Consider the following 12,486-nt stretch of genomic DNA (forward strand, 5'->3'; position numbering starts at 1 on the left):
CAAAGTGTGTTGCAATTTCAGTAATTTCACTTATCTTATCCGACCTTCGGACCACCCAAAGGTGAATGACTTTTTTTTTATTTCTAGAATGGATACATAGTCTCCAAAGCATTGAAAACGTAAAAAACATTAGGGGAAAGGCGTCGGGGATGTAGCACCCCCAATGGACGTACCGGTACGTCCTTGCAAAACACTGTTATTTACATGTATTTGCATATTTTTTATAACTTTATGAGAAACTTCAGGCTTTTTCCAAAAGAATGAGACCGACCTGACCTCTCTATGACAAAAATTAAGGCTGTTAGAGCAATAAAAAAAAAAAAGATATAGCAAAATGTGCTTGAAAGTTCAACATAGCTTGGGGGTAAAAGGGTTAATGTGATCTAAGAATCAGTATCAGATTGATGTGTATGGCAAACATAGGTTTTATCTCAATCCCTTTTTTCCAATTATAATCCGCTTAATTTTTTAACAGTATTGGGCCTTGTTATGACCTTGGAACATGCACACATTTCTTTTTGTTATAAAATGACTCTGTGGCGAGTGTGTTTTCATATGGTCCTATGATGAGATAGATTACGTAATTGCTACTAAATCCTGATTGCCTATAGTCCATTCCTTTTAGCGAGGCAGATTTGCACAGACTCGCAGCGGTGCCCTTTTAGCCCGGAAAAGTTTCCTGATCGCTGATTGGTTGGACAAGATAATTCTAACCAATCAGCGATCAGGAAACTTTTCTGAGCTAAAAGGGCACCGCTGCGAGTCGGTGCAAATATGCCTCGCTAAAAGAAATGGACTATAGCACCAGCAGAGTGACCTTTCGAACACTCCACTGTATAGAGTTTCTGTGTCAATCTATCTTGAGAAATTTTCTTACCTCGTCAATCCATCGTCTTCTCTTCCTTCCCTTGCTTATTTTGCAATCTCTAGGGACCCACTCTGTTATTTTTTAATGTCCATCTATTATCTGTCATTCTAATTATATGTCCTGCCTGTGTCCATTTCTTTTTCTTATTAGAATATCCTCTAGTTTAGTTTGCTATCGTATCCTTGTTGCTCTTTTATTGCCTCTTAATATGATTCCCTTCATTATTCTCTCCATAGCTCTTTGAGTTGTAACTATTTTATGTTCTATGGCTTTAGTAAGGCTCCAAGTTTTCGATGCATAAGCTAATACCGGTAGCCTACGCTCATCTGATAAAATAATTTTAATCTTGTGCAGAAATGACACTTTGTTAATTTTCATACTGCTTATTACTTGTAAGCTAGAGCTCTTTATGCAAATCTATTTTTTGGGCTCAAGCCATGACGTCCTGATGGAAGGTTCCTTTAGTAGCTTCCCAAGGGTATATATGACTACAGATAAAGGAATATATACCCTTGGGAAGCTACTAAAGGAACCTTCCATCAGGACGTCATGGCCATCTCACCCAAAAATAGATTTTTCGCTTCGCTCAAAATCCGTTTTATAATGTTTTGAAATGTAAAGATATATAGCTACTAGAAATAAAATATTTGAAGAGACAAGAAATTTGATGTGCCCTGAATGAGTCATTGAGCAAGAACGCTAGCCGATTTATACTTATACATAGACATTGTTTTTTAACTTTTAGTTACTTTGTATTGCTATCAGTGTTTCCTAATCTGTATTCATTATATATGACATATTAAGTGCTTTGTATAATATATTCAACTATTAAAATTATAATTATTATTAAAATTAATATTATTAGAATTATTAAAATTATTATTTTTGAAATTATTGATTATTATCACCATCACACGTACTTCCTTATTTTCGAATTCCTTTTTTATTTATTCTTTTATCGCTTATAACAATGATTTGTTCCAGTGCCTATCGAAGTCCTGTCAGCCGGAGGAACCCATCCTGGATTTCACCCTGCGGTTGTAGGCCCGGGGGTACCACCATCACCAACAGCAGCATCTCGCCTTCCGGTGCGCCCTGCTCCCAGCCCTCCCGTCAATGTTCCGTCTGCTCCTTCTGCAACACTAGAACAACAGGTGCGATAGTCTCCAGTTAGCTGGGAATATATATATTTTTGGGCTCAAGCCATGACGTGCTGATGGATGGTTTCTTCAGTAGCTTCCTAAGGGTATATTTGACTGCTACTGAAGGAACCTTCCATCAGGACGTCATGGCTATCTCACCCAAAAATAGATTTTTCGCTTCGCTCAAAATCCGTTATATATATATATATATATATATATATATATATATATTAAGTCTTTATGTTTATTATTACCTCGGCACTATCGAGATGAGGAATTGATGCTGTTTTGGTAGATTTTTGTTTGTTTGTTTGTTACCTACTTTACAAATAATTAATCGACTGATACAATTGAAATTGTCTTGAGAGATGCACTATTACACAATATACCCCATTAAAATTTGAACCTCTTAGGGTCAAGGTCAAGGTCACATTGACCTGAAAGGTCAGAATTGATTTTTGACTAACTCAAATTTTATCAGATTTACTTGAAACCAATACCAAAATCTTAATTTTCTGAAGCCGAGAATATAATTCTTTATATCAAAAGTACATTTATATATATATTACTGATTAATATTATTGACAGATAGAAAACCGCATATGAGTTTTAAAATGAGACATGACCTTTGACTTTCTGTGACCTTGAAAGGACGAATTCAACATCACCTGATTTCAGGAAGTTCAGATTCACACTCGTTTACTATTATTATTATTATTATTATTATTATTATTATTATTATTGTTATTATTATTATTTATTATTATTTATTATTATTATTGTAATTATATATTATTTATTATTATTTATTATTTTTTTTATTATTGTTTATTATTATTATTATTATTATTATTATTATTATTATCATTATTATTCACTTGTTTTGATGGTACTTCCACACACATCAGATTCCTAAATTCTGTAGCAAAATGTGATTTCACTTTTTCTATGAATGGTTGCAAAGTGTATTGTTTTTATAATGAGCATTATTCTCAACACTATATATCTCGTTTCATTTGGGACCCATTGCCATGCTCAACAACATTCCTAGCTTTTGTAAAGCTGTAACGTTGTATTACACCCTCATCTTTTATGCTCTTATAATTGTGTCTTGATGGGGATGGTACTTGATACAGACATGTATTAATTTATTCATTAGTTTATTTAATTTAATAAAAATTTTATTTATTCTATTCCTTGGCTTGTGATTTACGTACATATGTTTTCATTGTTTGTATGATTATTTGATTATCTATGTAATTGTTTTTTCATTTGTTTGTTTATTCATCTATTTATTAATTCATTTATTATTCACTTTCAATTCAAGCCTCATTGGTGGACGACTCTTCGAGAAGGCGAAGCGCCTCCAGACTGCGTGATATCATGGAAGGGAGCAAAGGGCCTCAAGATCTACTTCATTCAGGAGGAAGGACACATCGTCTCTCCCACAAAGCCCCTGGAAATGATCGTCTTTAAGAAAATCAGTAAGATTATTGTTGCCTTTTTCACAAGCATCCTAGGGTAAGGTATATATCGAAGTTGAGCTTTCCTCTTTAATGGTCCTTAAGAACCTCTTAGTGTCCTGTCGGTCTCAACCATATTTTGCTCTCTTGTTTAATTTCCATCTGTTCCAATTCATCTCTTCTTACTTAGCTGTTAAACTATAATATTTCATCTCTAACACTCGTGATTTTTTTTATTGAAATAAGCATCAAATATCTTTTTAACTTGAAGGTACACCAATCGACTGTCACCTCAGGACTCTGCTAAGGTTTGAATCCTTGACAGAGCAGAAATTTTTGTCATAAAATTAAATTTCTCTTCAATCTTTGGGCCTGAGGAAGAGCAAATTCGATATTAAGGAATATATACATGTTTATATATAGTATATATATATATATATATATATATATATGTATATGTATATATATATGTATATATATATATATATATATATATATATATATATATATATATTTATAGAGAGAGAGAGAGAGAGAGAGAGAGAGAGAGAGAGAGAGAGTGAGTTTATGTATATAGTTGTATATACATATATATATATATATATATATATATATATATATATATATATATATATATATATATATATATATATATATATATATTTAAATAGAAATAATTGTTAGATTATGTACTTTATATGTTACTTGATTGTGTCATTTTTTTTTCAAGATTATAAACATTATTACTAAATGTCTACAAATATGTAGGTATTTTACCTGATGAAGCCGTGTTTTTTGTTTTTGTTTTTTCCTTTTACAGTATTTCCATTGACCATAAAAAATTTATTATGTTTACCTGTACTTCCCTTTGTGTGAACATATCTCTGGTAATGCAGTATTTTACAGGAAGTGAAACGGGAATGCTCGATGAAGGAAGCTTGGGATGTGGTAAGTTGATTGTATCGATATTGATTCAAAAGTGATGGTCACTTTTCAATTACTCCTAAAAAAAATCAAAATTCTTTTTATGAAGGGTTCTTTTTGCATGATATGCTTTTGCAAGACAACTTTTTCTCAGGACTGATAAATGCGGATGTCCAACTTTATTTAACTAATAAGACTTCCAGTAATTTCATGTTTCAATAAGGCTTGGTTACTTTATAAAGTAGGGGTGATAAGAATATACTGGATCTTCTTCTTCACCCAAGGGGTTAACTACTGCACTGTAATTGTTCAGTGGCCACTTTCCCCTTGGTAAGGGTAAAAGATACTCTTTAGCTATGGTAAGCAGCTCTTCTAGGAGAAGGACACTCCAAAATCAAACCATTGTTCTCTAGTCTTGGGTAGGGCTATAGCCTCTGTACCATGGTCTTCCACTGTCTTGGGTTAGAGTTCTTTTGCTTGAGGGTACACTCGGGTACACTATTCTATCTAATTTCTCTTCCTCTTGTTTTTTAAAGCTTTTATAGTTTATATAGGAAATATTTTTTTAATGTTACTGTTCTTAAAATATTTTATTTTTCCTTGTTTCCTTTCTTCACTGGGCTATTTTCCCTGATGGGGCCCCTGGGCTTATAGCATCCTGCTTTTCCAACTAGGGTTGTAGCTTAGCAAGTAATAATGATAATAGTAATAAAAGATTCCTCTTTAGTGGAAGCTTTGGTTTGATGCAAGGTATGGGGATATATCACCTCTCTGCTCCTAAATAGAAAGAGTAATTATAGCCTAGGATTGGGAAGGCTTTATTATAATACCCTGACAACCTACGGTTAACAAATCAGACACGCTGTTGATCAGTAGGTTGCCAGAGCACTATAATGAAACCTTCAGACTTTGGGGGCTTACCTGTAGTTTAGACATGTTTATTTATATTTAAATATATTTATTTTGATGAACCAGAGATTGAGAATTGGCTTGAACTTATACCATATTAACATTATCTTCCCTTACTGTGAAGAGAAAGTAATTCAATTATTGTCAAGGTAAATGTTGGTTCTACATATCTTTACCTTTTACATCTTCAAGCTTTATATTCTAATACAGTATATAGATTTTATTTAATTGTACCTTTAACTTTAGAATTTATATTTTTTCTTAATTACCCTGAACAAGGGTGCTGCCTGCTCTGAGACGTGTCTCTTTCTCTTATAGAGATATTAGATAAATATTTTCTTTATATATCGTACTTATGATTAAGAATGAATAGGAAAATTACCCAGGATTTTAAAAACTATTGGTAATGAGTTTCATGCAAAGGGGAACTTCTTGACAGAACTAGATTCCTGGGCATTTAGTTAATCTCTAGTCTCCTTTTTTATATTTTTATGTATCTAAAGTATGTTAGAGTTTAATCCATTTGTGGACAAGTGCCCTGTATGGGATACATTTTTGACCATCTTAACAAGTCTAATAAACGCTGCCTTTGTGATGTACTTCATGCCTTACGTTTTCAGCCAATAAGAACACTTCATCTATCTACTCAGCCAAGTAGAGCAATCTAGTGTTAGCATATGCATGGACATGATCACTGTATTGACTCAGTACCTGCTCAAGACTCAGTATCTGTTCTATCCTTCTAGGGGCCAGATCTGCTGGGAATTGGTCCTGTGGAAAATATTTACGTGTGGGAATTTTACTTTCAGCAAAAACTTCCCCACAACAGGCATGTAGGACCCTATCCAGGGGATTGGATCCCTACTGTGTCAATAGGGAGAAACCTATAATGCCGTGGTTCCTAAACTTCACATGATTCAAGTCCAGATAATTTTATCAATTTATGTTTACTGGATTTGTCAGTACCAGCACTACCTCAGTGTTCAGGCACTACTCCAGGCCTTGAATACTTCACCCCAACTGAGCATGCTGGACCATTGTTAAATGTAAGGACAACAACACAAGAGCAGAGGGGAAGCGGTATTGCGATGGTCAAATTTATTGTAAAACCTCTGTGTGGGTCTAATTTTAGAATAAGGAGTGTTCACTTCATCTACACAGGAGAGATCCCCTTCATTGTAGGTTTCAGCCAAACATCCCTGACTCAGTTTCATTCACTCAAAAATCCTTTGAACAGTGTGGCAGGAGCATTTAATAATCTTAATTGCCTCTGAGGGAGTGATTTAGTTAGTACTGTTTATAAATTATATTAGAAATTTACCTGATAAATCAATTTATTATCCCAGGAATAAAGGGATTTAGTCAAACACCTGGCCAGCAATCGATTGAATAGTTTCCAATATCCATTACGCTTATAAAAAACCCAACAATAATTTTTTTTTCAACACAATAATGATAACAGTTACAACACTGTATGTTCGCCTGAATGTTCTAATCCAGACAGTGATCTATAATTAAACAAATTGTCTTATGTAAGGGGTATTGTGATCATATTTTCACACCTATTTAACTCATGAAGGATTCCATTCCTATGGCTCTGGGGCAGCCTCGCATGTATGATGAATAAAGGGATTTTTGCAGAATTGTCAGGGCCTGTCCTGGAGGGTCAATGTTGCCGCTGTATAGGACTCGAGAGTCTACGAAACACTGTTGGTATTAGGGAGGCTTTCTTTGAGACCAGCAGCGTTATTGCTGTTGGGGAGTTCAAACACTTCCTTTCTCGTTGTCGACTCAGTGTATGTCTGTCTTGAATAAGATGGCCCGCTTGGGTTAACAACCCTTGCCCGCTGAGTCTAACCTGCCTTTTCCTTCTCAGCGCAGTCAGTCTTAGAGTGGGATGTTTGAAGGGGAAAAGATGTTCACTCACCTCCCTAGACACAAGAAGAAAGCAGTTAATACCGTTACTCACTAGCTTGTCCCTGTTTTCATCTAGAAATGTTTCTAATGCCCTGAGTTTTAGATCACATTTTTGTACAGTAAGTTCAATGCTTTGGTTTGGAGGTATGTTTGCGAGTCGTTGATTTCTTGAAGGACGGTTAAGAATTTTAATCTTGATCAATAAAAACAAGGGGAAACAAATAATTCGTCACAGCTCAACAGTTGCAACCAAATCAGTACTGTAGTCATGATGTACCTTATTACTGTATACCAAAAACCATGCTTAAGATTATTAATGAAATTAATTTCTTTATTTTGCTTTTGCATTAGAAATATCCTATAAGAAAAGTGTCTTGAAATATTCAATTTTACATGTTGCGTGATAAGAAAACATGAAAATATTGTGCTAAAACATTAAAGCTACCCATTGCAAAATGACGTATGATACACATTATTTACTAAAACCTAAGTTGAAGACATGTCTGAGGCCTCTGTGAATTAAAAACGTCTGCAGTTTTTGTTTGTTGTTGTTGTTACCTGACAACATGAATTATTAGAGAGCCGGGAGAATGGAACATACTGCTGGTTACTTGATCGCAAACCACATAATGTATTGGGATATTTTGATGGCAAGAAGTGTATAAGATGGAATACAATGAAGTAAATTGAAAAAAATTGATTCAGTTGAAAATCAAAGGTAAAAGAGCTGGCCTGGTCAGGTAAAGGTGTGATCAAAACAATCGGCCAATTCACCAAATAAATAACCTAACCTCGTATGAAATTTTTCTGACCATAAAGGCCAGTTCCAAAAATGTCTTACAAATGCATAAAAATTAACGGACTAAAAGTTTTTGTACATCATTATTTTAAGGATTGGTTTTTAAAGGGTTAAAAATAAATTATTACATATATGAATAATGATGTATTGGTTTTATTTTTATAAATATCTTCATAATTAGCTGGTTTTATTGAGAAATAAAATACTGGTAAAATGACAAGTTGCTATTAGATCAGTAAAGGATTAGAAGAATGAATGATTTAGTTCTCACTATACTGTATATATGTACTGTATACGTAACGAGAAGAGATCAGACTGAGAGGAGATTACAATGAACTGATGTAATCATGCCTAATTTATGTGACCTTTCATATAGATATTCTATAAGTCGTTTCATCCCTCATACGAATCATATGTGAGAGAAATCCCTTCTACCATCGAACTCTACAGACAACCCAATACCCCTTCTCTGAATGACAAGAGGCTAATTTCTGCAGATTCCAGGGTTGGCCATTGTGTCACTTTAAAGAAAATAACAATATTCCCTCCATTTTCCAGAGGCCAAAAGCGGCATCGTTGAGGACTCTCTTTTGGGTATGATTGAAGTTATGGGATCCTGGCGATTGAGGCTGCATGGGAACAACTCCTTTTGCCTCCATACTTATAACGATGTATATGTTTTCTTAGATGATTCCACCTGTCCAAGTAAGTCCGGTTAGTACCCAAAGCTTGTTTATTTGTCTTTTTGCTGCTTTAGTTGTGAAAAGTCTTGGAGCACCATTTGAAATTAAGGTAATTTTGTTGGTGAGAATGATTATAAAAGAACTGCTTTTGTAAGTGCTTATATCTATTTACTTCATGATTTGTATATGCAATAGTTTCCACTCTTTACCTCTTATTACTATATATCTCTAATTCATTTTTAAAAGTAGTTTTGCCATCCTCTTCACACACAAACATATAAATATACACATACATACATGCATACATACATACATACATACATGTATATATATATATATATATATATATATATATATATATATATATATATATATATATATATATATATACTGTATATATATATATATATATATATATATATATATACTGTATATATATATATATATATATATATATATATATATATATATATATATATATATATGTATATATATATATATATATATATATATATATATATATATATATATATATATATATATATACACTATTTATGTTTATGTATGTATACAGTATGTATGTGTATATACTGCACATACATACATACATACATACATACAAATATACATACATACATACATACAAACTTTAATTATTTACATTTACATATGTAGCCTACAGTTTGGAGTTTTCTTCAGTTGGTTCCTTATAGCCTCAGTTGTTATATCAGAACCTTTGCTTAATTCTTCCATTTTCCTTGTTTTTAATATCCTGTAGCCATTATTATTATTATTATTATTATTATTATTATTATTATTATTATTATTATTATTATTGTTATTATTATTATTATTATTATCATTATTATTATTATTATTATTATTATTTTGTTATGTTATTATATTGAATACAATCATGTTATTACAACAGCTATTTACTGTTGATGGTACTGTAGGAGAGCTTAAAAGGAAAATGAAAAGTATGTTGAATATTAGAAAAAAATTAAATGAAATATTCTTTAAAATCTAAAACCTATGAGAAAAAAGAGTATGTCGAAACTGATATTGTTATATAAGTGTTTTAAAAACTCTTTGATTCAAGGATTAGAAATTCATAACAAGACTGTCGCGAAGCGCGCATATCATGAAAGACTGAACGCTGCGAGAGTCTGGGAAAAATGTAATTTGGAATTTAGAATTAGTTTTCTAAAACTCGCCTGGACAATCAAAATCTGCTGATAGATCTCACTGCAGCAAGTTTCTTCGAATTTCGTTTACTCTGAAATCCAGTTATATATGCATAATAAACACACTAAGTCCTGGAATGATATAAAATATAATTATATATTAAGTAATTAAACAATGATCATGTTGATGAATGATAGAACTGTCTATGATTCCATTATTCGAAACATTGTCTAATAATCTATGCATGTTGCCTGCTAGCTATCAAGCTGCCATGTTTGTTTTGGCCACTGTCTTTTTCCAACAAGAGTAATCTACCGGCTGAAATTTTGAGTTAAAAGTGACCTGTAGAGTGAAAGCAGGGTGATGTAAGACAATCAAGTTCACTTGGAACTCATGTGATACCCTTCTTGCAAATCTAAATGGTAGTACCCTGTCTCATTATCAAGTCTCACCACTTTTGATCTCTTTAGGTCTAGGGAACACCTGTTCCTGCTCTAATCATTGACAGTGGGGTAGGTGAGAGGGCATATGATGTTGATTGTGCAGGTGATTATTAGAAAACTAGTTTTGAATTCTAAATTACATTTGTATTGATACTCAACTGCATAATCAACATCTGTTGCTTACCCATATTTAGTAGAATGGGAGAAATGATCAGTAGGTTGCTAGGAAGGTTGCATGAACTGTGGCTTACCTTGTTCACGATGGGTTTTTTAGCAACTTGGTCAATATTTCATCAGTCAGTTTCCATGTTAGGGCTGTGTCCATGGCGAGCTACTTTCTAGGCATCATATATGGTTGCTCTGTTGACAAAGCCGTAAGTGTAGTGGTCCTATCCCAACTGTCGCGTCATGTTTTGGAAACATATGATGTTGTGAGAGAGGTTCTGCATTCAAAGATCTTGACCTTCCAAGGTGTCACTTCTGTTGAAGGGGTTCAGTTGCTGGTACTTGGGTTTCCTGCATTGAAAAATCTAGGCCCTTCAAGATGTCCCTTCCATGGAAGTGGTTCAGTTGTTGATGTGGGGCAGGGTGACTTGCACTGTATGATCTTAGCCCCTTAAGGTGTCTCTTCCTTCGAGAGGGTTCGATTGTCAGTAAATGTTTAAAGTATGACATCGTAGTACTGTCTCCCCTGCCAGCTTTCTCATAAAAGAGAGGGAACAGTGATCACAGCATTCAGGCAGTGACTCTGCCTATTGCCACAGTGGGACATAAGGATCAGAGATAATCATGTTCTTTTGAATAGAATAAAGAAAAAACAAAGAGTTGGCCCTCCATGGGTTTCAGGATTGAAGAAATCAATGTGTTGTTCGACAACGTACAGAAGTAACCATAACCCTAAAACTGTCAGCTCCTGATGCTCTCTCTTGAGATGATAAGGTTGCAATGCCTCTGACACCTGCCCAATGATCTGTCAAAAAAATAAGGCTATCACATTCTTAGACAAGCCATTGTTTGGGTATTTAGGTGAGACTTAAGAGTGATCTAGGATATGACTGGATTGTCTTCATCCTGCCCAGGTAATAATGAAGAGCTTTTAAAGCCGTAAAGACAACAGCCAAGTCCCATGATGGAGCTGAAATTGGCTTTCTAGGAACTTCTATTGTAAAAGACTTAATAAGATCTGGGATGATTGGATCGCTGAACATCTCCCTGAAGGCAAATCTGAAGACTGAAAATAACATAACTTCGTATCCTCTGATGGCTAAAATAGTCCGGCATTTTTCCTTATGATGGAAGAGCATGAAATGTGTGATCTTGGCAACTCTCTAAGTCAAAGGCATTAGGAAGTTTTCTTATGCAGCATCAATAAGATCATTGCAGTCATCTTCATCAACAATGATGTAAGCCTTTTGACACGACAGCCCATTGTAAACATTTTTAGCTTGCCTTTCTATAGTTGCAGGTGGTAATCATGCAGCCTTTGAGGCATTTGCATGATACAGTGTTTAGCAGGTCTGGAGGAGCAGGGTTTTTATCTTAAGTGATTGGTAGCAGTCCTTTTGTAGTCACATTCCAACCCCATTGTGTAGGTAGCCAGTCATTTCCCAACCACTTGTGCACTTGGAGATATGTGCAGTAAGTAAGGAGAGAAATTGAGAAGCCACATCTGTTGGAGGCAAAGATGCCTAAGTAAATTTGTTTTATTTCAGTAATTGGGCAAAGCACCAATATCTTCAATCACAAAGGGATTCATATTCTTTAGTTCTGTGTAACCAATATTAAAAGGTTGATCAAAGGAAACAAAGCAACTTTTTTGTTTCATTTCTCTGCATTTTTCTACAGTTAGGTTAAGTACTGAATAAATGAATGATGTCATAATTGGTAAGTGGAGCATTTTGAATTGGGACACTTCATATGGCAAGTACTGTATGCAGTGCATTTCTCCATATAATTATTCCAACCTGGACACTATCTTTATTTTCCATTTTCCAAGTAGTCACAGGAGTTCTGTTGTTGTTACTGATACAGTAGTGGATACTGGATTGATAATTGCTAAATCCCTAAATTTATAAGCAGCAGGCCTCCTGCATTTTATTGGCAAATGCTTTAATGGGAACATTACCAAACTGTCCAACAGAGAATGCACA

General features: G+C 34.0%; 1 protein-coding gene across 3 annotated transcripts in view; it reads left to right on the top strand.

The window, feature by feature from the left end:
• The window catches only part of LOC137616638 (uncharacterized), a 73,158-nt gene that overhangs the window by 20,246 nt on the left and 40,426 nt on the right, over positions 1–12,486 (top strand). For 2 of the 3 annotated variants that reach the window (XM_068346548.1, XM_068346546.1), the window contains 4 exons: positions 1,853–2,022; positions 3,338–3,494; positions 4,380–4,421; positions 8,581–8,736. In XM_068346548.1, coding sequence (XP_068202649.1) covers positions 1,853–2,022; positions 3,338–3,494; positions 4,380–4,421; positions 8,581–8,736 — 525 coding nt within the window. The remainder of the gene's footprint in view (positions 1–1,852; positions 2,023–3,337; positions 3,495–4,379; positions 4,422–8,580; positions 8,737–12,486) is intronic. The other variant, XM_068346547.1, reaches the window with a different exon arrangement.

The sequence above is a fragment of the Palaemon carinicauda genome, chromosome 22 (genome assembly GCF_036898095.1).
Source record: "Palaemon carinicauda isolate YSFRI2023 chromosome 22, ASM3689809v2, whole genome shotgun sequence".
Lineage (NCBI taxonomy): Eukaryota > Metazoa > Arthropoda > Malacostraca > Decapoda > Palaemonidae > Palaemon > Palaemon carinicauda.